The 25,746-nt window shown below is 34.7% G+C and overlaps 1 protein-coding gene across 1 annotated transcript in view; it reads left to right on the plus strand.

Annotated features, from left to right (window-relative positions):
* DNAH11 (dynein axonemal heavy chain 11) overlaps positions 1–25,746 on the plus strand; it is a 149,306-nt gene that overhangs the window by 25,657 nt on the left and 97,903 nt on the right. Inside the window, exons 13-36 of the mRNA XM_088150680.1 lie at positions 416–520; positions 1,524–1,919; positions 2,209–2,541; positions 2,663–2,917; positions 3,023–3,192; positions 4,223–4,445; positions 5,201–5,317; positions 5,421–5,507; positions 6,423–6,581; positions 8,343–8,426; positions 9,200–9,358; positions 10,337–10,459; positions 11,457–11,579; positions 12,007–12,231; positions 13,953–14,044; positions 14,575–14,701; positions 14,825–14,974; positions 17,613–17,846; positions 18,089–18,220; positions 20,126–20,286; positions 21,372–21,528; positions 22,130–22,275; positions 23,453–23,569; positions 24,770–24,908. Coding sequence (XP_088006806.1) covers positions 416–520; positions 1,524–1,919; positions 2,209–2,541; positions 2,663–2,917; positions 3,023–3,192; positions 4,223–4,445; positions 5,201–5,317; positions 5,421–5,507; positions 6,423–6,581; positions 8,343–8,426; positions 9,200–9,358; positions 10,337–10,459; positions 11,457–11,579; positions 12,007–12,231; positions 13,953–14,044; positions 14,575–14,701; positions 14,825–14,974; positions 17,613–17,846; positions 18,089–18,220; positions 20,126–20,286; positions 21,372–21,528; positions 22,130–22,275; positions 23,453–23,569; positions 24,770–24,908 — 4,014 coding nt within the window. The remainder of the gene's footprint in view (positions 1–415; positions 521–1,523; positions 1,920–2,208; positions 2,542–2,662; positions 2,918–3,022; positions 3,193–4,222; positions 4,446–5,200; positions 5,318–5,420; positions 5,508–6,422; positions 6,582–8,342; positions 8,427–9,199; positions 9,359–10,336; positions 10,460–11,456; positions 11,580–12,006; positions 12,232–13,952; positions 14,045–14,574; positions 14,702–14,824; positions 14,975–17,612; positions 17,847–18,088; positions 18,221–20,125; positions 20,287–21,371; positions 21,529–22,129; positions 22,276–23,452; positions 23,570–24,769; positions 24,909–25,746) is intronic.

The following is a 25,746-nucleotide window of genomic DNA, read 5'->3' on the forward strand; positions in this document are numbered from 1 at the left end:
TGGTAGGTGGGAATCTGGCCCCAAATGACTACATTCCCTGACCATCGTTCAAGAGAGTAGATTCATTCTGCCTGTCTTCAGTGGGCAACTAGTTAGTCTGGGGAAGCCTACAACCAAGAGGTGGTCAAGATATTACCTTGTCTTTTTAGAACCTGAGGCATCATATCTCCAATCCCAGAGGTGACAAATGGCCACTGTTATAACTATAGTTAATAGTAATCTTAAGCATATATTTAACCAGTCCTAATTTAAAGCCATCTAATGACCATAATCATATAGGGTGGTAGTGAATTTCATTGTTTAAAACAATGCCCTGCCAGGGCAAAAATCTTTCACTGGAAATATAGACTGAATCAGCACCTAAAAATAAGTGGTATTTAGAACTAATTTATCAAATATATTTTGTTTCTTAAAGCTTGTAGCTGTTTTAAGAGATGTGAAATATCTCTTGCTTATGGATCAGCCCAATATTCCAAGTTCAGCATTAGAATTATACAAGAAGAGGGGAACATTTGCTAAGGTATGTACCTTTTAAAGTCTGTAATTATTCATATTTAGCTTAGATTACTTAAGTTTTTCCTTTTTTTCTTACTAATAGATCTTGGTGTCCTCCAGATTAGTGGACTTAATCTCCCAGCATTCTCAGCATTGGACATGCTGATAGGAAGTTCTGGAAGCTTAAATTTACATAGAAACTGGAGGACATCCAGGTTGGGGAAGGTTGGTCTACATAATTTAGTGTTAATGTAGTACTCAAATGCATTAAACCATGTTGAGAAGACTTTCCTTCAGTATTATGGCATGGGTCAGGGATAGAGAACATCTGGCCCATGGATCTATATCAGTCCACAGGTTGGCTGGATCAAACCATGTAGCCTCAGAGAAGTTTATCCCTACAATACTGGTCATAAACTGATCCTGCCAGCTTTTCTGAAACAGCACAGACAGGATTGGCTCTGTTTCAACCACATCATGCCTTTCCCCTCAAAGAGAAAGATGAGAAGCAGACAAAGCTGACTGTTGATGGAACCATTCCTAGACTGGAATGTACCTTGATGGCAAGAGCCATGTGCCAAGTGAAACTTTTTTTCATTTCTTTTGCCAGGGGAAAAATAATTAATGCTATATTGCTGGATTGATAAAACTTCTCCCTGACATCGACTGAACACTAGGTGAAATCAGGGATTGTTTCAGCTTCCAAACTGAATCTAGTTCCCTGTCATGGATATTTAATTTCCCATCTTACCTGCTGTGCAACTGTTTGAAAAAAATATTGGGCTATTATTGTTTTACATATAGTGATCTTAATTATGAGCTATTTATGTATAATAATTCTAGCTAAAATAGTTAAAGGGTTAGAGACAAACTTAGTCTCAAGGAATGGGGAAAAGGCTGGAAAGATGAAGTAGTAATTCAATAGTGTGAGTGACTCCTCCTTCAAAAACCAATTATTAGATCGAAATTGGTATGGCTTTTATGGGAGACACTTAAACATGTTGTGTTTCTTTTTTCTATATAAACAGTACACAGAAAATCTTGAACTTGTGGTCCAATGGTACAACAAAATTAAACAGACTGTTTTGGAGGTAGAATACCCTCTTATTGAAAAACAGCTGATAGTTGCTGATGATCAGCTAAAAGAAGCAGAAGAAAAGCTCACGTGGCAGGAAGAAAATTGCTGGGTATATATTGAGTGTGTGAAAGCTAAAGTTCATGACTTGGAGCAGAGACTTCAAAAGTCAAAGGACAATATTAAGACCATCCAACAAATTATGAAGTCTTGGATGGAGCAGCCTTTCTTTTCTAGAAAAGATAACAGAAAAGAAGCTTTGTTAAATCTAGAAGACAAAGAAGACCGACTTGCTAAAAAATTCCTGTCTTTCCAAGAAGATGGCTGCAAGATGCATAAACTTGTAGAGGTAATATCTAGTACAAGTTTTCATGAGAAGAGAATATTTGATTTGATTTCTGCAAGCGATATACACACATCTCTGCCAATGCATAAATCTATTCAAATCTATCTGTTCAGTTCAGAGTGAAAAATGTTGTTTCAGCTTTTCATGTCATTTAATACACAAACATTAATTAATCTCATATCAGTGAGATTCATTTGGAACTGGTTGAAAATTATCCAGTTAATTAGTTTTTTAAGTGGAAATTGTCACAACAGTAGACTTAAATTACCTATTTTTGGGTGTGTATTTTTAGGAAAACCTAATGCTCTTTAAAGCAGACCCAGATTCAGATTCTTGGAAGATTTACCTGGAGTTCATTGATGACATCATAGCTGATGGCTTTTTTAATGCCATAATGTATAATTTAAACTTCTTCTTGGAAAACACAGAAAAAGCTTTGCAGCCAGCACCATTATTTCAGGTTCAGATGATCCTAAGTGCTGTAGAAATTGAATTCAAACCTTCACTGGACAAGGAAGCTGGTGATGGCTTTTATGATCTAATAGATGAACTTTTAAGCAATATTTTCAAAACATCTGCTCAAGTGAAAAGAATAGCATCACATCTTGAAATACAACATTACCAGGTAATATATTTTGTTAAAAGAAAAATCAAGTGCAAGACTGTATGCACTACACGTGTAGTTCAAGAAAGGAATAATCATACTAAGTTTTGGGTATAATTTTTCCTCCCTTTTTTTGTTTAAGAATGACATGGATGGTATATCAGAGCTATCCGAGACCAGGGAAAAGATTATGAACAGAGTGGTGGATGTTATTACCAAAGCCATGAACTTCAAAAACTCTCTCGACTGTTATGCGTATCTCTGGGTAGATGACAGATCAGAATTTATGAAACAATTTCTCTTCTATAGTCGTGTATTGACTTCTGAAGAAACAGAGACTCCTACAGATGTTGGCACATCTGATCAACACCCAACTGCTGAGCAGTTTAAAGAACAGGCAAGAAGTGGATATTTCTGTCTCATTTAATATTCAGAATCCTTACTCCTTCCCCTCCAGTATGAAATTAAGCTTTTGCATATTTTTAATACTTATGTATTGTAGATTGACATATATGAGAATCTTTACATTCAGATGAGCAAATTTGAAGACTTCAGAATTTTTGAAGGCTGGCTTAAAGTGGACTTGAAACCTTTCAAACTTAGTTTGCTAAATGTTATTAAGAAATGGAGTTGGATGTTCAAAGAATACCTTGTGAGATTTGTCACTGATAGGTAAAATCTGTTTTGGTAAAATTATTCTATTTTACAGGCTGGGGTGGCGTGTGGAGGGGGGTATAAGTGAAAAGTTAACCTGTGAAATTCAAGGGAAAATAGCGATACAGGACCTCAAAGCCCAATTCTAGCCTCATCCTTGTCGACCTTTTAAGCTTGGGCTGCTCAGCATCCCTCAAAGTCTTGTACAGGTAGTCCTCATTTAGTGACTGTGTCATTTAGCAATCATTCTCAGTTACAATGGTGATGAAAAAGTAACTTTAATACCAGTCCTCACATTTATGACCTTTGCAGGTCTGTAAAGCAAAAGAAAGTTGAAGTAAGATCATAAGCTCAGTCACCGTTTCACTTAGTGACCACTTTACTTAACAACCAAGTTGCCAGTCCCAATTGTGGTCACTAAATGAGGACTACCTGTATCTAAATCCCACCAGAAGTTGCCACAAAATGATATTGTTAATGTGGTAGGAGAAAATATTAAATAAAAGGGAAGTAATCATCTTAATTATTTGACTAACTATTCAAAATGAATTGAATTTTCTGGGTCCCATATACTTCTTTTTCCAAATGTACTATTTTAAGTACAGAAGATGAACTTCCATACTAGGGAGTATACCAGTGAAAAAATTGGTTTCAAAGGCTACACGTACATATAGTCTCCAACCTCTAAGTCCAGTCCTCCACCTCAGTCTTTGAACCATGGAAGGTATAATAACCTTTACAGCCTAAAGGATTCTGTCCAGATGCAAACTTACTTTTGGAGGTTCAAAGCCAGCTGGGTAAGATTGGACCATTCCCTCTCTCTCAACTCTAGGAAGAAGAAGGCAATGGCAAATCATTTCCAAACATGTTGCCAAGAAAAGTACAAGAACTTATCCAGGCAGCCTTGATCCTTTGAGTCAAAAGTGACTCAAAGGCACACATGCACCCCTTTTGTTTACATATAGTAAACAAAAATAGTTGAAAGGGCATTCATATATGAAAAAAAAAATGACTACCACAAACTTCTCTCTTTCTTTTCCTCTTATAGCCTAGCTGACCTAGAAGAATTCATTAAAATGACAAACCTTGGATTCCAAAAACAGTTATCAGAAATAGATTATAATGGACTCATAGATGTTATGATTCACCTCTTGGCTGTCAAGGATAGGCAGTCGGCTACTGATGAACTTTTTGAACCTCTAAAAGATACCATTGTACTCTTGGAAAACTATGGGCAGAAGATGCCAGATCATATTTATGTTCAAATAGAGGTATCCTCTATGTTGTACTCTTGATTCCAAATAGAAGCTCTGTATTTCTTTGAAGCTAACTTTCAGTCATCCAAAATGTTACTGAGACAAATGCAGAATAAGCAGAAAAAAGATCCTGTGAACTGTACTTTTAATATTATTTGGTGGCACCATGGAGGATGGATGGCAAGATGGTCATATAGAGGTATCACTAAAGTAGGTTGGGTGGGTGACATTTTAAAGGATTGCTTTTGTCTTGAAAAAGTAGCTTATTACGTTTTCACAATTTCCCTTTTCTTCTCCTGAAAACGGTGTGAATTTTTACGTCTGTTTATTGATGTGTTTCCATTAAAATTCAGTGGCATGATCTGGGAGCCTCAAAAAAGAGGTTGAAGAAAAGTATACAGGCCACAGCCTGTGATTGTCCATCCCTATTTTCCATCATTGATTTCTAAGATCTTACATGGGCCTCCTATCTTTCAGTATGACTGAGGGGGAGACCAGCATTATTTGTCAGATATTCCACCTTCCTATATTGAAGGTGCTGTGACTTGTTTTTAAATGAGTTTTCAAAACAAGTGAAGAATTAACATTAATTGTAGTTGAGTCTGAGCCAGGCAATTTTATATGCTTTATGTACCTGTCATCTTGATATTTATGGCAGAGTATCCTAGCTGTGTGGGAACAGCTCGTGAGCATCCACCATGCAATTGGCAGAATGTGAAAAGGGACTCTAGCTAAGCTGTCTTTACATGGTTTGTTCTTTGATCTTTTAGGAATTGCCTGAAAGATGGAATGCCACCAAAAAACTTGCTGTGTCTGTAAAGCATGAAGTGGCTCCTTTTTTGACTTCTGAGGTCACTATTCTCAGAAAAAAATGTGCTGCTTTTGATGTAAGCTGAAATTACATTTTTTTTTTAAAGCAACACCCACAGACATACTTTTATGAGGATGAGATTGGTGACATAAATTTATTGCCTATGTTTCTTTCAACAGGGGAAGCAGATAGGATTCAGAGAAAGATTTAGAGCAGATGCTCCCTTTCATTTTGATGCCAAAAAACCATATGCACTTCTTGATAAGGTAATGGAGAAATCTTAAAGGTGCATGTGATGCTGATAATCTCTCATTACAAAATGGAGATCTCTATTTACATATCGTACAATTTGTACTTGGCATTAATATTTTTTTTTTCCGGCTGAGCTTGACGTGTAAGTGTTATATTATGTGAGCTGGACAGCTTAAAATGTGCATGATTGTTTCCCTGAAGGTGCTCTAAAAAGAGGACAATATGTCTGCATTAAAAAATACATCATTTTTTGAAAAACAGCTTTAGTATGTTTTTTGTGAAGTGATTTCCCTTCTGTCTGGTTTTTCAGGTGTTAGCTGAAAATTATGTTAAATTGAACATAATTTTCTAATTGACTTCAATAGGATGAAGGTTAGAATTTTTTATCATAAATCAAAGCAGCTTCCCTCAAGCTAATGTACTTCAGATGTGTTGGAATACACCTCCCAGTAGTCTTGAAGTTGTGTTGCAACACACCTGGATGGCATCAGGTAGGCAAAAGATGCTCAGTCTTCTGTAAGACAGTATTAATGATTTGTTCATTCTAGCTTTATTCATAGTTAAATGAACAACTTAATGAAAAATAAAATTAGATAGTTATTTCAATAACAACTAAAATATATAACTACATTATACGCACAAATTCTGGAGGGGTGTGCACTGATATATGGCTACCTCTGTATAAATCTAGAGAGGTGGAAATTGAGATGATGGAAATTTGGTGTTTCTGTGGATTTTGATCCATACCAGCTGAAGAGTTGTCCCATAAATGAACCTTGTTTGTCTTTTGGAACTTAGAATAATAAAATGAAATATGGACTATTCAAAAGTCATACCTATAAAATATCTCCAGTATGTAATTCCTGTTGCCTTCCGTGTATACTGCTTTGAATTACAAGCAGAATTTTCTAATATTTTCCCTTTTGAAGGCAAATCAGGAACTGGAAGCACTGGAAGAAGAAATGTTGCACCTACAAGAATCTGCCAACCTTTTTGAAGTGGTTATTCCAGAGTACAAACAAATGAAACACTGTCGCAAAGAAATAAAGTTGCTGAAGGGAGTGTGGGATATTAATGTTTATGTCACAGTAAGAGTATTATTTACTTCTCCAAAAGCATTGTAAACTAGCTATTTATTTTTATTATGATTTTATGTATATAATGCTTTGAAGTGCTTTGAGATTTTAGAGGCTCTCATACTTTAACATAAATAATGAAGTGTAAATATTGAACTGTCATTTTAGAAGCAGAATTTAGGTTTTTTAAAAGTTTGAACTTAGACTGAGTTAATACACTGAAAAATGCACTTAAAAAAAAAAAAGCTTTATTTAAAATGCAAAATCCCATGAATGTGATTTCTGTATAAAGAAAAGAAATGAAAAAAAGAAATGAAAAATAAGTGGAAAAGACCTGGAGCAAATTTCTCCAAACTGGAAAGAAAGAATAATTATTATTGAACTTTGAATTTGGGAGGATTGGTTTGAAATCCAGGTCAGAGACCCATTTAGTCCAACGTTCTGTGTTATTCCAACCAGATGCATTAAGAAACTCCAAAGCAGAATATGAGGATGATAATGCTCTTCCAGTATTGCTCCCTAGCAACTGATGTTTAAATCATATTTGTGCTCTTTGATCCTGAGAGTAGCATGTGACCCTTAAGATTAATAGCCATTGGTAGTCCTTTTCTCTGTAAATTATCTAAATTGGTAGCCAACACCACATATGATTGCAGCAACTTCTATAGTTTAATTATGAATTGCATTAAAAACTTCATTTTATTAGTCCTAAATCTCCCCACATTTTAGTTTTAGTGGAGGACCTTAATTCTATGAGAGGAAAGAAATCTTCCCTCTGACTCCATTTTCCTCATCATGTATAATTGTTTTTATACTTCCATCATGTTTCCTTTTATCTGCCTTCATTCTAAGTTTAAAAGCCCCAAATCCTGAAATGTTTATTGTTAGAAAAGCAACTTTAGCCCCCTGATTATTTGATTGCCCCTTTCTGCACTTTTTCTACCTTTATAATATTCTCTTTCAAGAGTGTGACTAAAATTGTATAATTTTCCAAGTCATAGATCAGTGTTTCTCAACCTTGGCAACTTTAAGATGTGTGGACTTCAGCTCCCCGAATTCTCTAGCCAATTCTGGGAGTTGAAGTCCACACATCTTAAAGCTGCCAAGGGTGAGAAACACTGTCATAGATTTTTAGATAAGTGTATTTAGGAAAAGAAATAACTAACAACTCAGTCAACATTTTCAATGAGTTATAGAAAATGCCTGCCACTAATTTTGGAGCTACTCACTCCCAGCTTAGGCCTCATTAATGAACAACCACCACCACTCTTCTCCTTCTGCTTCTGCTTCTGCTTCTCCCCCTCCCTTTTTACCACGCCAAATAATTTGGCATTAATCTATCTCAATACTCATTCCTAACTTCAGGGGATAAACAAGTTAGAAAGCATCATTTCCAATACAAATCCTTGGGGAACTCCATTGTAAAAATGCCAGTGTACTCCTTTTCTTGTTCTTTAACTCAGTTATCAGTACCTGAGAGGATCTCCTTTTTTAACCCATGGATACTAAGCTTGTTCAAGACCTTGTGTATTGGTTCCAGAATATACAGCATTGATACTACTTAGCTTTGGGAGGCTGCAGATGGAAAGAAATCAAGGAAACTATATCAGCAAATTGCTATCATGGCAGCGAATAAGACAGTTTAACATTGCCATTCTTCAAGCCCCTACAACTTACTGTAGGTTACCTTGATTTTGTGTCTGTGTGACTATGAAAGTATTTTAATGTGTATCTTTGTCAAATGTCACTGACATTTCAATGCTTCTGTTTCAGAGCAGCATTCATGATTGGACTAAAAGGCATTGGAGAGATATTAGCATGGAGCAGATGGAGGTTGAGCTTAGAAGATACACAAAAGCAAGTATTACAGCTACCACTTACCTTTCCCCCATTTATTCTGCTGCTTTATCTACTGTTCTCTTATATGTGATTAACTTCTGTTTCTCTTGTAAACAAATTTTGAATTTTTCTCCACTCTCGCAAAATTTCATACAAGATTACCATATCTGCACGAAAGTTTAGCATTCTTGCACACAAGCACTTACAATATTTTATTTTTAAAAAATGGGGAGGCTTGGTTAGTACTTTTTAAATGTAAGCACTGTGATGCCAAATCTTACAATATTTTCTTACAGGTGGTCCTCAGTTAACATCCACTCATTCAGCAACCATTCAAACTTACAAGAGTGCTGAATGAGTGGTACTTACGAGCAGTCTTCAAAATTCTGGCCGTCATAGTCCCCCCACGGTCACGTGATTGTGATCCAGGTGCTCAGCAACTGAGCTGGATTTCTGACCATCACAGCATTCTGTAGTCATGATCATGATTTGCAACCTTCCCTGCCAGCTTCCCACAAGCAAAGTCAATGGGGAAGCTGACAGGAAGTTGGAAGTCATGGTTACATGAGGTCCTCGCTTAACAACCTGTGGTGATTTGCTTAATGATGCTAACTGGGGATTGCCAGAACTGCCATTGCTAAGTGGCACGGTTACGTGACATCACACCTTACGACCGCATCACTTAGCAGTGGAAATTCCAATCTCAATTACCATTGTTAAGTGAAGACTACCTGTCATTGGATTAGCTGATGCTAGATGACATAAAGTATTAAAGTAAAGCTTTTCCTTAGGAGATATGGTCATTGGATAAAGAGGTTCGTTCTTGGAATGTATATACAAGTCTGGAATTAACTATTAAGAACCTTTTGACATCACTAAAGGTCGTAACAGAGTTGCAGAATCCAGCAATTCGAGACCGACACTGGAATCAGCTCATGGATACAATAGGAGTAAGTATTTTTCTAACTTTGTTGGAAAGATCTCTTGATATTTCATCACATCTTACATACAAATAAGTAGGAAAAAAATCATTTCTTGATTTCTTGAATCTCTTGTTTTTTTTAAAAATAGCTCCATTAATGTTATAATTGATATTAATAATTTTGAGTAGCAAGCCTGCCCTCTGAATTTTCTCCCAGCATCTGAGTGGCTCCCACCCTACTTGTGTTTCAGAAGGCCTTGAAGACCTAACTCTTTGTGTAGGATACATGTAACCCGTTCCAAGCAGTGGGTGTGTGTTTCGTTGCTCAGTTTTGCCATCTTTGTACAGTGTACAAATTTAATTAATTAATTAACTAAAATACCACTGCTTATGAGAGAATATTTGTAATTCAGCATGGAATTCAGTCCACCAGTTGCTCCTCTGCAAATTCTATAGAAGGAATTGAAGAAGAGCATGTTATGTTGCCGACTGATTCATTGTAATAGTTTTACTATGTTTTATGTGTTTGATTCTGCTTAGTGGTTTATTTTGCTTTTTCAGTGCTAATACATTTATTTTAGGCTTTTGATGTCTTTTGCTTCAAAATGATAAGAAATTGCATCACCAATTAATTTTCCAGCATTATTAAAGGAATATTTGTGGCCCCAAGTTTCTTTGTTTGTGTGTTTGTTTATTTGTGCATGAATGTATATACAGGCCACTCCAATCATGGTAGACTGAGTAGCCTACATGAGTAGCCAACAATCAGTTTAAAGCAATACATGAAAAATAAAAACTGAAATACCATAGGTATTGTGAAGCAAATAGTTCATATGCAGACATTCTTCTGCAGGGAAGAATAAGATGACATACCAAAGGGACATCAAAAGAACCAGATCTTTATAGGTTCTCCAAAACTCAGGTGCATGAGGTGCTCATATATTCATTAAAAGTACACAGTGAATACATAGTCAAGTATCTGTTGCTTTTCAAATGTATTTTTCAGATTCAGTTTTTCATAACTGAAGATACAACTTTAGCAAATCTGCTGGCGCTGAATCTGCATAAAGTGGAAGATGATGTCCGAAATATCGTTGACAAAGCAGTAAAAGAGCTTGGAATTGAGAAGGTTAATCCTGTTTCTTTTCAGCATTGTTTCCAAGATTTTATTCTGAATGTATTCTTGGATTTTAGCATTTCTGAGTCTTTTTATTTTTAAGTAGAACTGAAGAATTACAGTTTTCTCCAGATGGTTCTGTTTTAGCTAAGGTTGTTAGTCTTTCTGAGTTTGGTAGAAAATATTGTTTATTGTGATTTTGTTTCCATTTCCATTTCCTTTGGCTCAGTTATGCCTCCTCTACATTTTCAGTGTGTAGAATTTTGTGCTCTGTTTTATTGATGCGCAGTTGGGTACATTGGGTACATTTTTAAGTTCAAGTGAACTTGTTGACATTTTAGGATTTTAGATATCATTATATTAAAATGCCTTTTGAATGATGATTGGGATTATGAAATAACATTCATATGCACATTGGTGAAATACTACTAAAAAGAATTCTGATGAGATCAAGTGTATGATCAGATTAATCTTACTTTTTGCAGTGTTTTATTAATGCATACTCACACAGTGATTATGTAAGACGTAGGAAAGATGGAAATGAGTAGAATTAACTGAACTTGGATGCAAGTGGCATGTTTTCACAATCCAGATTTAATTTTGGAAGTGTTCCTACTTAAATTAAAATTCAGGAGAAGGAGAACACAAGACAGTGTGAAACAAAGATGCTTTATTAGGGAAATCCTCTCACACTTATTCTTCCTATATTTTGGGCCATTTGGTAGTTGTTTACAAACAGAGGCCTGTGAAACATTTTGACTTTGAATTGTTTTGAATTTGAAATAACCGCTTCAAGTTCATAACAGTGTTTACATTTGAAATATTTTGTAGATTTCAGTTTGCAAAGATTTCATCATATGTTAATGACTTGTACACAAAATCTATGATATTAATAGTATATACATTTGATAAATTATAGTAATACATTTCAGGTGTATTGTTTAAAATATTGATTTAAATATTGCTTTCCTCAAAATGTTTCTAATCAGTTTTTCAATATGTTAACTAGATTCTGATAGAAATTAGTCAAACATGGGCTGCTATGGAGTTTTCTTATGAAGAACATTACAGGACCAGTATTTCCTTGTTGAAAATAGATGAACAGCTTTTTGAGACTTTAGACAATAATCAAGTAAGATGTTGTTTACTAATGAATAAATGTGCTTGTTGCTGAATTACTAATGTGCTTTTTTAAAAAATGGACTAAATTCACATCTCTGTTTTTACAATTTTATTTACAGTGAATCTTAGCTGTCCCAGATGTTAGCCTGTAAAATTATATGTGTTCTTGACTGTATATGGTTTAACAAAAATTCCTGTCTGTGTAGGAGTTTGCAAAATTACAGGTCCTTGGTCTCTCTCCTTTTCTCTTAGATAGTATGGAATCATTTAATAATATGCTGTCCATTTGCAAGGTTTGAAAATGTCTTTTGCTGTGATTTACTGTAATAATAGCTTGCAGGAGATTTTTGTAAAACTTTTGTAGCTATGATTCCTGTGTCTCTTTGAGTAATTTTCTATATCCTTTAATTTCATTTCCCCCTCCTCTGTTTCTCAAGGTTCAGTTGCAAACAGTTCTGCAAAGTAAATACATTGAATATTTCATTGAACAAGTTTTAACTTGGCAAAAAAAGCTGAATGTGGCAGACTCTGTCATTTATATATGGATGGAAGTTCAACGTACATGGTCTCATCTCGAAAGCATTTTCATTGGTTCAGATGATATCAGAGAACAGCTTCCTCAAGATTCCAAGAGATTTGATTGCATTGATGTGGATTTTAAGGTTAATGAGAAATAAGTCTCCTAAGTATATCATAATCAAAATTTCCTTTTCCTTTTCCTTTTTTAGATGCAGTTTGTACCACAATTTAAAAAAACATTTCCATGAAACATATAAAGTACCTATAAAATAATGTATAATATTTTAAATAATTAACCATATTAATCTGTCCCAAAGATATCAGTTCAAACAAATAACAAACAAAATTATTCCCAAATCGTGTACATAAAAATATTTTGTGAACTATTTGCATTAAATATTTTCTTCAAACTGAATAGTTTAGAAGCAGTAAGTAACATTTAAAATGTATTTGTTCTGCCTTCCATTTCTTCAAAATGGTTATGGCATATTTCATACAGAAGTAAAACTTTAGATCAATGGATCTTTAATGAATATGGCATTTGAAACCCTATTTCAAATTCTGAATTATTGTGAAGTAGCAAGTTTGGGTGATTTTTCTTGGCCTTATGTAAGAATATCTCAGCATTACCTGGTTCACTGTGTTGCTGTGAAGTTTCAGTGCATTTTGACATTCTCAAAGAGATAAACATGTAATCAATAAGTTTATAGATTCCATTCAAATGGTAATAAATCCATTCCTTGCAACTTGAGATGTAGAAAAGGGCAAACTATTGTAAAGTGGTATTATTGAATTTTCAGTTTTAAAAGCAGTTTTGTATAAGGAAGCAATAAGAGCAGAAAACTGAGCAGTACCATCTATTACTACTTCCTGCAGAAAACAGGAAAAAGAATCTGTCCTACAGGTAAACATATCCCTGACTTTGGCTGGTATTGGAAAAAAGCTAAGTGGAATTAAATTAATTAGTATTAAGGTAGGAGACACCAAAGCATTTGGTAGAATGGAAGGTCAAGAAAATATTCTGGAAGAAGACAATGGAAACTATTTCCATAAAATTGCCAAGATAATTACATGGACATATGCATGTAATCACCTGAGTTGAAATTGACTCAAGGATTTTTTTTACTTTGCAGGGGAAAAAAAAACAAAAAACCACTAACTAGGAAGGCTAGCCCAAGTATGAAAATATTCCTCTAGAACTTCAGGCACCTTTTGTGAGGAATGGTGAAGCACATGGGAAAATGTCCTTGTACATCCATTTGTTTAAAATATTCCTATATCTCTCTTAATGTATGTGGTACTCCAGTATGATCTGGGCACTGATGAAAACAGAAACGTGTGTTGATGTGCATACTATGCTACCATTTTTGTGGGATATGGATTTTTATTCCCTGCTCCCCGAAGTGTAGCAGTTTACAATAAATATATTGTTTGCTAGGAAAGATGAAACATCTTCAGTAAATACTAAAGATGAATAATGTGTGGGATTATTTCATGAAGATAGGAAAGAAGTCAGAATTTGTCTGGCATCAGTATTGGCCATTATGAAATTGTCACAGATTTGATTTGAACTATGTAACATTGTCATTCCTATGAAATCTAGAAAATGATAAAATGGCCTGTTCACTCATGTATGTGAGCCGGTGTTGTTTTACAGCAACAGTTGTTTTTAAAATCAGGGCAACTGGGGTCAGGGTTTTCTCATGCATATTTGAGAATAACCTATACTGGTACAAATATGCTTAACTTTCTGAACATATGTTTATATGACATAGCAGGGAAATATTTTTTTCCCCTCAAAAAAGAGGAATCACAAAGATGTTTGTACACAAATCAAAAGAAATATTTTTGCTCCTGTACCTAGGAATTAATGAATGATTCAGCAAATACCAGAAATGTATTGGAAGCAACAACCAAGCCTGGGTTGTATGAAAAACTTCAAGATTTACAGCATAGGTATTGTTGAGCCTATTATTTTTATATAATATAACTAAATATATAATCATTAGCAGCAAACAGTTATATATCATGATTTGATCATTGTTTATAGAATCTCATTTAAAATATGTTACTGATTTTTTAATCATAGATTTGCAGGGCTTCATAAGGAATATTTCTACCACATGAAAAAAACTCCCACATTGACATTCCATAAATGCAGTCATTTTAATAACATGTAATGCTTCTTTACTCATATGCACTTCTCATTCACTTTAGTGGATTGCTCATTAAACAGTTATATTCATAACTGTCTCATCTTCTGAACTGAATAGAGAACTCTGTTTCATCTACATATATACGGTACATTTGAATTTCTCATAGTGCATTGGCATACCTTGTGTTTATTAATTCTGCTTATGAAGAACAGTTGCATTCATACTGAAGGAAGTCTGAACTATTACTTTCCTTGATAATGAGCTATTAAAACTGTTGTGCAAAAAAGTCATACATTCTTAAATAGAAATGTTTTCCTCCTCAATTTTCAGACTCTCTCTGTGTGAAAAGGCTCTTGCTGAATACTTAGAGACTAAACGTTTAGCCTTCCCCCGGTTTTATTTTGTTTCATCTGCTGATCTGCTAGACATTCTCTCAAAAGGAGCTCAACCCAAACAGGTAAACTTCCTTGCAATCATATCTAAAGCATTAGAAATACCATACTAGAAAGTGAAATAAGGGGATGATTAAAATCTGAGTAAACCTACAGTTTTTCAGTTGTATTCTGTTTTGTAAATGCAGGTGACTTGCCATCTTATTAAACTTTTTGACAATACTGCTGATCTTAAATTTCAAGACAGTGAAGATCAGCACAGCAATATTGCACTAGGGATGTACAGCAAAGAAAAGGAATATGTCCCATTCAGTGGACAATTTGAGTGTGGTGGTCAGGTATGTTGATTCTCTGAAGTGTGATATTTTTCTTTATGTGCTAAAGTTAGAAAATGATAAGCAGCAGTTAACAGAGACTGTTTTGACTAGGCATGAAATATATATAATGAAAAATAGCTCTCTCCATCTGTAATGCATAATGCAGTTTAAACAAGACAAAAGCAAAAACATCATTTCAGTTTGTATTTTCCTTTTTAAAAAATGAAATGTGTATTCAGAAAGGACAATGCATTTCTGATTTACCTACCTATTCTAATAAAATGGTCCTAAACACACGTAAGTGAAAATAATTACCTTTTGAGTGTTAACATGCTTAGCAATATAATTATGCTACTTTACAATGAACTTTTCATGACAACTCCTAATAATAAATATTACAGATAACTTCCTACTCATATGTGTTTTTAAAACTTCTTTTTAAAATGGCTGTTAGATTCATCTGGATAGTACGTCTACAGTATTTTGTAGCAGACAAATTTCTATTTTGGGTCTTATATATAATTTTCAAAATCTTCTTAGTTACCTCTTATTCTACTGTAGTCCTTTCTGGGAATGATCACTGGATCTTCATGTTACCAAATACATTTAATGATGGAAGAATTGGAAGACGAGCTATGTTCATACACTTCAGGCAATGGATAAGGCAATGTAGGCTTCATTTTCTGCTGCTGAAATTAAATTTCACACTATGAGCTGTCAAAATAAATATGTCATATAATTTTGAAAGGCTATCGTGAGCAACTAATACCATTAAAACCCAAAGGCAAAAAGAAAAAGTTGATTATGCTTGCTTGAGGGTCATGTTGTATAGGATCAAGTGAATGTAGCACAGTGTGATGGAAGACATAACAAAACTCAAGCATATTAAATTACAGTCATAAAATTATGTAGGTTCTCCCTTCCCAAAAAGAAAACTTGAAGAGTTTTTTTTGGGGGGGGGGGTTAGGTTATGCAGAAAATTGTTAGAATTATTATTCTCTATGTTCTTTCAACAAGTGCAATGATAGAAAAAATTCCTTATTTTATTCACAAAACTGTATTTGAATCAAATACTTGATTCAATCTCTCATGAGAGCACTTCCAGGAACATTAGTGTACTTTGGAGAGATGTGGTACAAAGTGATGCATAGATCAACAATAGAAAAACCTGATCTAAAATGGGCTTGCTCCATTGCGAAGATTCTTTCTTGGAACATCCAATCAATAAACTTACCAAAAAAAAATTAGCTTATAATTTGCTAATTATACATAGTAAGTTGATAATATGCTAGTTAGTTGGATTGGTTTTGTCGTTTCCCTGCAGATCCTCAAGAAATACATTATAATACTAATATACAAATGACCATCATACCTTCACCCTTGGACTATTTATTCTCCCTTGGGAGTTGTTTCTTCTTCTTAATGGTTTCTTGGGCCATTCCTGGGACATGCAGCTGTTACAACTTTTTCTCATTCTCAGAACTTATCTCTTGCTTTGGATAGTCTAGATCTCAAATTTGAACTTCAGCCCAGCATGACGTCTCATGTAGAGCTCACCATTTTCTCTGCTGTTCCAATCATTTCTGCCAATCCTCAGGTTTTGATCATTAATATTACCTCATAAGCACTGTACTCACCTTGTTTCCTGAACCAGTTGATTATAGTTCCAAAACCACATCCTTCTACATCATCACCCATTGTATAAGTTGGGACAAAGCACCCAGTTGTTCCTTAGAAGGTCTCTGTGGCTACAGGAAACAAATTGTAGATTGACAAACTCTCTTGGCCTTGAATTACAGCTGTCTTCTCAGGTGGTAGAAGATCTAATATATAAATTGGTTCAAGATGCTGTTGCTTCACCCTGCATCAAAGAATCCCAATGCTGGTAGCTAAATTTGGACAATCTCACCAAGGGTGTTCCCTTTACAGTTCCTCCCTATTGCATGTACTTACTATCAGTGTGCCCATGGTCAGATGGGGAACCTATCTTCAAGAATGCTACATCCAAAGTATCTGGTTCAGGCACAAGACACTATGTTACAATATATTAACAAGCTCAAACTCCTCACAGTTTGGAAGGATCTCCAATTCTTCTAGGGTTGTTTCCAGAGCCAAACAGTTCATATTGTATTAGACAAATCCACAGCAGTCTGGGATATAAATATCTGCCCATCTTCTGTACCTTATATTACAGATATGGCAGTGGTTACTCTGTAGATATATCTTCATTTAAGTGATCCATGTGCCTGGAACTGACAACACTCTTTCTGGCTACTTCATCCATAAACAGACATCCATGAGTGGAAACTACATCCATCAGTAACAATGATATTTGGGCACAAAAGTCCAGTTGGTACAATCCCAAGGTCAACCTGTTCACAACACAACCCAATGGGCAGTGCCTGATCTTTTGCAGCAGAGGTGGATATAATGAAGTGAAAAGACAAGTTGGGATGTGGAATATACTGTATGAGCACAAAACTATTCACATAGTGATAATCCATTTGCTGGTGGTGTATCTAAACTGTCCCACTGAATTGAATCCTGTAAGTTGATTGAAGTAGGACTCCACTGAAATAAAGCCAACAAATCAATTATAAGTGCAACCAGTTTTATGTGAATTGAATCCAATGTGCCTAATTGTTTGTTACCTAAAAAGGTAGAAACCTGGTTGAAACGCCTGGAAGATACCATGCGTGAAACAATGCGTTATCACATCACAGAAGCTATAACTGTTTATGAGGAAAAACCCAGAGAACAGTGGATCTTTGACTATCCTGCACAAGTAGCACTTACTGGTTCTCAAATCTGGTGGACTACAGATGTGGGAATAGCATTCAGCAGACTTGAAGAAGGGTTGGAAACTGCTTTGAAGGATTATCATAAGAAACAGGTATTGATGTTTTATACACACACACACACACACACACATACACACACTACCAGACCATACTGTATGTAAACAGGGTTTACAACTACACGTGAAAGGGAGAAAAAAAGCTGTTTGCCATGCAGCAAAACTGTAAAGCAATTGGTGAGATGGGTGGCTATATAAATCAATATAATAAATAAAAAGAACAGCTGAATGTCAATGATTTCTTGGTATTTAAAATTGCTTATATGTGTCTTTTTCAGATTGTTCAGCTAAATGCTCTTATTGCTCTACTGTTGGGTGATCTGACACCAAGTGACAGGCAGAAGATCATGACTATTTGCACAGTAGATGTACATGCAAGGGATGTGGTGGCAAAGCTTGTATCTCAGAAGGTAAGCCCGCTAGTCATTGTTTTAGATTTAGACTGCTATTCTGAATCTGAGTCCAAGGAAAATATATTTCCTTGGACTTAAATACTTTGGCTGTTGTGCTGTCTCATAACTTCTGCGGTGTGCCTGGAGGGAGAATATACTAGCATTCATTTCTTTTAAACTGGAGTTTTCTGTTATATCTGGACGCTAGCTGAGACCCTCCATTTGCCTCATAGATTAGTATCTCCTGAAAATTCAGTCTCTCTCTGAATGTGGGAATATGGCTTGAGAACAAGTGCCTAAGGTCAAATAATTCAGAGCTAAAGAAGAAACATAACTTTACAAGCTGAAACTGTAAAAACACCCAAAAAATTTTACAATGTTTATATCTTCATCTTCCTCTATGTGAACTTTCTGCAGTGGAATGTAGTGGAAATAAAATAAGGAGTTATCTCAATGCATACTGTTGTATTTAACTTAATGACATTTCTTCTCATAAGACATCCAAAGGATTGCACTGATATTCCCCTAGCTCTAGTCATGCTAAAAGTATTTATTGTATACTTAGTACAATAAAATAGTGCATTTTTCATGAATAATAGAGGAGAGCATATTGAACTACTCTCTGCCTACTCTCATTGCCCACATAACCAACATCTGTGCTTTGTGGATGGATACCTGCTTGCATTTGCTTCTGCATGATTGGGAAATAAGGACAGTTAGGATAACATATTGCTCAGAAACAAGTGTATGTGGAGATCTATATATTTAGGCTTTCAGTCCTCATATGTCCAAGTTTACTGCATGGATATCAGGATTAGGGCTATTTTTTTATGGGGCTATATAAAGAAAGATAGATAGATTAGATAGATAGATAGATAGATAGATAGATAGATAGATAGATAGATAGATAGATAGATAGATAGATAGAAGAAGGAAAGGAAAGGAAAGGAAAGGAAAGGAAAGGAAAGGAAAGGAAAGGAAAGGAAAGGAAAGGAAAGGAAAGGAAAGGAAAGGAAAGGAAAGGAAAGGAAAGGAAAGGAAAGGAAAGGAAAGGAAAGGAAAGGAAAGGAAAGGGAGAAAGAGAGAGAGAGAGAAAGAAAGGAAAGAAAGAGAAAGAAAGGAAGAAAGAAAAGAAAGAAAGAAAGAAAGAAAGAAAGAAAGAAAGAAAGAAAGAAAGAAAGAAAGAGTTGACAGGGCTTTACTCTTGACTTAATCATTGACTGTAAAGAGAAACAAACACTTCTGAAAGGGCAAATCAAATGGTGCCATGATGTTTTTACATAACAGTGTATGTCTTCAGCCTCCCTGTTCTAGAACCTGTATGGTTGACATTAGAGGATATTAAAGGCAGTAGACGCTAGTTTCTGTAACCTAGGAAATTCTTCATATGCCAGAAACATGAGACAAAGATCTTAATTTCCACTGAATCACTCATATTTTAAAGACAATCCAGGCTGTGTATGATGTTCCAAATGGTAGAAAAGAAACAAATGAGACATTGAAGATATAATTGTTTGATGGAACCCAAAGGGTGTAATAAAAATGAAATAGTCAGATCTGAGAAATAAAATGGTATGAATGATGCTGGAAGGCACGTATAAAATTGACTCACATCAAATACCTGCAGTTTGTTTCTTGTAAATGCTAAAACGGAAGAGGAAATTATGGCAGAAATTCTAATATCTGTTGCAACTAAAGCCTCTATTAAAAAGGCAATCATATATTGCATTTAGTTTGTTATGGTGTAGAGATGCCAAGGAATGAATCTAATCTCTTATAATTGCAGACACTGGAGTTACTTCTGAAGGATTGTGAATGAGGCTGGTGATGACAGCTTAGGCATTTTGGCATGACTGGATTTTTTATTCTTTAACAGCATCTGCATAAATAACAGTTTTGCAATGTGGTATGGTGTTTTTACAGGTTGCTAGTTCCCAAGCTTTTCCTTGGCTGTCGCAACTACGCCATAGATGGGATTGGGCCCTGAAACACTGCTTTGCCAACATTTGTGATGCTGAGTTTCAGTATTACTATGAGTATTTGGGAAATACCCCTCGGCTAGTTATTACACCTTTGACTGACAGGTAATATTTGCCTAACAGTGGCCCGTCCCTGAGCTGTCTTGCAGAATGTAAAATTGTACATAAAATCTCATAGTATCCTTTCCAGTGAGAAATTCTTTATATTATGAAGTCCTCTTATTTTTTTAAAAAAGCACAATTACAAGGTAGCATAATTGCATTGGGTTACAAAATAGCCCTATCTAATCTTCTCAGTTATATAGGAAGGCTTGGGTTGGCATTTAAAAGAGCTTAAAGCTCTATGATGAATGAAACACCTCCCTTTGAAAGATTAAAGTAGAAAATTTTCTGGAAAGCTCACACAGTTGCTTTCCTGGCTGTTTGTGCAAGTTTGCATGCATAACCACTTCACTGCCTGCAAACCTTTGCACAGTCCTATTAGGTTTATTTTCAAGAAATTAATTGAAATAAAAATTTAGGATGGAAGAAATGAGCAAACTGCATACCCAAGAAAGGGAATATCAGGTTTAATAATATTTCATTTTTTGTATACCATAACAACCATCATAGATTACAGCTGAGCTGAAGAAACATGTAAGTATTAATGCAAGCTAGGCTCCTACATTTTAATCCATAGAGGAATATGTATGTTGCAATTCTGCAAATGACAACTTAAAAGTATGTTTTGAATGTGTTTGATAGACTCTTCAGTTAAGCTGCTACGCTTGCCCATTTGATGCAGTCAGACTTAGATCTGTGTAAACCTACAAATGATTGTGCTATTAGATGGAGTGTCTGATACAAAAATCTACATAGCCATGATGTTGTGGAAGGATCAAACTAATTTCCAGGACATGCTTTTTTTCTTCTTTATATGCTGTTCCAATCCCCCCATTTTACAGTATGCTCATATTCTTCCTATGTTCCTCAGAGTCATTTATTTGCCATACTGTGCATCTGTTTGCAGTGTTTTAAGCAAGAAATAATACCATCATGGAATTTATTTATTGAAGAGAAACTTAAAAAAAAAAAAAAAGTAATGCAAATTCCTCAGTTATCATTGCTCTTGTAGCTTGTGGTTTTGCAGTGTCCATCACTGAAGAAAGTTTATGTTTATGTTATTGTAATTGTGCTTTTATTGTTTAAAGGTGTTACATTACTCTTACCCAGTCTCTACACCTAACAATGAGTGGGGCTCCTGCAGGTCCTGCTGGGACAGGCAAAACAGAAACCACAAAGGATCTTGGACATGCACTTGGAATGATGGTCTATGTTTTCAACTGTTCTGAGCAGATGGATTACAAGGTGCTTTGGTTATCTGCAATCATTTGTCTTCAAAGAAAGACTATAAGGATGGTTTTCTCTCTCTTTTTTCCTATCAGAAGGAGCCACTGTTAAAGGAGACTAAAGCAGGCAGACATTATTTCGAAGTGATCTTTTCACTATGGGATGAATTCTACAACTTGGGTAGAAGTAGATTTAACAAGTTTTAATTTGGCATGTTATCTTTTTATGCTTATTTCTAATGTAATGTAAAGGAAATGAAACATTGCTTGGTATTGTATTGTTACAAATAATGAATTCAATTACCCATATTCAAGAATATAAAGTAATATCACTGGGATGGGACTGAACCATGTCTAGAGTGTCTCCTTAAAATTTGTCCCAACTGCAAGCTTTGTACTGTAGTGTTTATTCCATAGAACTCAGTGATGCTTTCTGGTAGCAGTTGACAAACACATCCGTCCCTATATCTATACAGACCAGTAGCTCTATGATATCTTGAGCTTAGTAGACAGAGAAACTCTAGAGTTAATAATGAATCCATGATTGAATACAGTAATGCAAATATTTGTGCTTGTTGTTTATAGGAAAATAACTAATTTCTCCTTTATTTCTCATATAGTCCATAGGAAACATCTATAAAGGTTTGGTTCAAACAGGTGCTTGGGGGTGTTTTGATGAATTCAACCGAATTTCAGTAGAAGTTCTTTCAGTGGTGGCAGTACAAGTAAAAGCTATCCATGATGCCATCAGAAATAATAAAAAACAGTGAGTATTGGCTACTGCCTTAAATATTTAAGGGATTAAACATATCATGAAGATATTAATAAATGACCTGCCAGTACTGAATTTTAATTTTTTATAGTACTTTTATCTCTAGGTATGTATTAATATTTCTGTAAGAATTATTTATCTCCATATAATTGGTTTGGCTCTCACTTAGCATGATCTGTGAATGAGCCATAGTGTTTTTAAGGCATGGTTATATCTATCTGCGTTGAGCAAAACCAGCTACATGCAGTTTATTTAGTAAATTTTGGTTAAACAAATCACAGGCTAACGCAGTGAGTCTTTCTTTAACAGTGGTGGTGGGGAAATGTCTATCACATGGAGGACTGCAAGTACATTTGGCATACGGCAGTCTGTTTAGCACCTACAGTTTCATCTTCCAAAACTACCATGTTGGTATCCAGCCTTTCCTGCCAAATCTCTTATTTTCCATGGGATAAATCTTCCTAAAACAAGTTACAAGAAGAATTAAAATACTTGTTAAAAGTTAAACGATATTAACCAAATAATAAAACAACTGGAATATCTTTTGTACAGACCTTGTGGATATATAAAGATTATCTTTACCTTTCACCTCACTTTACCAGAATCCTTCTTGATAATTTTTTTGTTATCATTATATTTATTTAGTAATTGATTATTAGGGCTTCCCTTTAAAAAGAAAAATAGAGCATAAATACACATTGGCTGTATTTTATATCATGCTGGGGCAAAATATAATTTGCTTTTGGTTTAGCTTGAAGTGCAAAGCCACGCATTGTGCCTCAGTTTTAAGTCTGAATCAGGACATTACAATTTATTCAATAACAATGTTTTAAGATATTCTGACTTAATGATAAATGTGAATGCTGTCACTGAAATAAAATGAACCTCCTTTAAACATGTTCAATGGCATTAGCATGTATAATATGTTTCCTTTTAATAGCTAGACCTTCTATGACATCTTAACAGATTTTTTAAAGTTCCTCAAAGAGGTTTCTACTGAAAATTGGATAATTTGGCAGCTTGAGTGGTATTTAGAACGAGCTGTGTATATTTCGTACTCCAGCCATAGACTTTCCTTGTGTTTTTTGAGTGTAATTTGCAAGAAACTGAAACCAGAGACAATTACTTCAGTTGTAACAAAGTTTGCTGATTTATTTCTTTATTAATGCAGATTCTTATTCCTTGGAGAAAACATTACATTGAAAGCGTCAGTAGGAATATTTATTACCATGAATCCGGGGTATGCTGGCCGAACAGAATTACCTGGAAATCTTAAAGCTCTATTCAGGTGAGTACAAAGGACAGTATAAGGCTTTCAGAACATTTGTGCCCCCTAATGTCAATTCTTTAATTTGCAATAGTTAACAACTAGATCTTTTTAATATAATGATTTAATGAAAGAGCTCTTCATAGTTGCAGGTTCGATACCCAACAGAAAGATATGGGAGATGAAATTTTTTTTCCTTTTTTGCTAAATGCACAATAAAAGAGGTTTACTATTGGAAACTTAATCATAGCAGGAAAAAACTTAAGTAACGAAGTTAAAAGATAAACTTAAAATAGCTTCACTGCTATTTTAAGTTGGAGCACTGAGCCATATTTCCCTGTCCACTTCTATTTTAAAAAGCCTCTATCGTGTACTTTAATAAAAAGAGGGTTTTTTTTTTATTTAAGAATGCTTAAATACTTAACATATAAATGCAGAACACAGTCACATGATATCAGTCCCTGTGCCACTGTACAATATAAGAAAGGGGGCCATTCTCTTTAGCAACATTTTAGTTCTTTGTGAAGCAAAGATTAGTTCAAAACAAAGTAACTCGATTGATTAAAATTCTATACATCTATACATTTCCTTAGTTTGAAAAACTTAATTGAAAAGCATTGTTTCTGTTGATAGGTATTAAGATTTCTTGATTTTGAATTTAGCAGTGGAGTATCAAAATCACAAGTTTATTATGAAGCATACATCATTGTGGGCTTCAGAACAAAATCTTTCATTCCTTTCTAACGAGCTTATTTTGGCTGTTTTCAGAGACATTTGACTTGATGAACTGTTGATACTATTCCCAAACGTTTTTGTCCTAAAAGAAATTAAATCCAAAAATCTTGTTTTTACCTATATTTGGGAGAAAAGATCACCTTGGAGATTATCTATTAAGTGACAGCTTCCTATATTTATTTTCCACAATAAAATGTATTGTCTGTAAAGGATTGCAAAAACTAACTTGAGAAAACTGACATTTTCCGCTGTGTTTGAGATAGCAGTAGTAGAAAATGCTAATAATCAGCAAGCAGCCTTGTCCTTATTTACTTTGAAAAAAAGTGTGTGTTAAGGTGTAATTATTTGCTCTCCTCAGCTCAGGCAACTACATTTGTAAAAATCACTGCCTTGAATAAGGAGTTAGTTTTCTTCTTCTCACTATGCTTACATTATAGTCTCTGATTCTGGTTTAATGCCTTTTGCTTGGTTTTGTTTTTATTTTAGACCCTGTGCAATGGTGGTCCCTGACATTGAACTAATCTGTGAAATAATGCTGGTGGCCGAAGGGTTTATTGATGCACGCTTATTAGCCAGAAAGTTTGTTACTCTGTATACCCTTTGTAGAGAACTTCTCTCTAAGCAGGTAAGAAACATCTCTTGGACCTTGTGCTTCAACAAAGCTAATTTATATTTTTGAAAGCAAAGGATTGCCTGAGTTATATTTGAAAAATAAGTGATATATCCAGTTCATTACATCTACAATTCCTATAAAGAGAGTCCTATAAAGCTATCAAAGTACTTTCAGTTAAAGCCATATATGTTATTATTTAAATGTTAATATGTTTTTCAATGGTGTAGCATGAAGAGACTGGAGATATGTTTTTCTCTTTATTTCATATGTAATACTAGAACACAAGGTTAACCAAAGTTAATTATAGGCAATTTAGTATAACTTAAGGGAAAATATTTCTTCACCAGTTGTATTTGGCATGTTCTGAAATTCACTACCATAAGATATAATGTTGGCAATCAATTTCTTAGGGCATTCATGTCCTGCTTCTAAACTTCCATATTTGGTTGACCAAATGGGATATTATATTAGATAAGCTTTTAGTGCGATCCAGCATGGCTCCTCTACTCTAAGATAAAATAAAACCTTTGCAAATAAAGAATAGTATTATTTTGTTCTAGTTTTCATGGCTAACAAATAAGATGCTAATTTAGCAAAGAAGGTGAATATATTATATCAAAATCTGGTTGTGTAACCCAAAATGGCTTAAAATGTTCTTTCATGCACCTTTTTTTGTTGTACATAGAAGATTATGTGTTATGGAAAAGATCGAAATCTAGATTTCTCTCTCATTTGCTGTTTTCTATGTATAGAAATATGATGTGATTCATTCAGTAATTTGGGATGGAGAAAAATTAGCTTGGTAATAATTTTATTACATCTTATTCAAAATCAAACTGAACAGAGTAAA

The sequence above is a fragment of the Python bivittatus genome, unplaced genomic scaffold (assembly GCF_059951505.1).
Source record: "Python bivittatus isolate LINGU-HERP-01145 unplaced genomic scaffold, Pbiv_v1 ctg000610_np1212, whole genome shotgun sequence".
In the NCBI taxonomy this organism is placed as follows: domain Eukaryota; kingdom Metazoa; phylum Chordata; class Lepidosauria; order Squamata; family Pythonidae; genus Python; species Python bivittatus.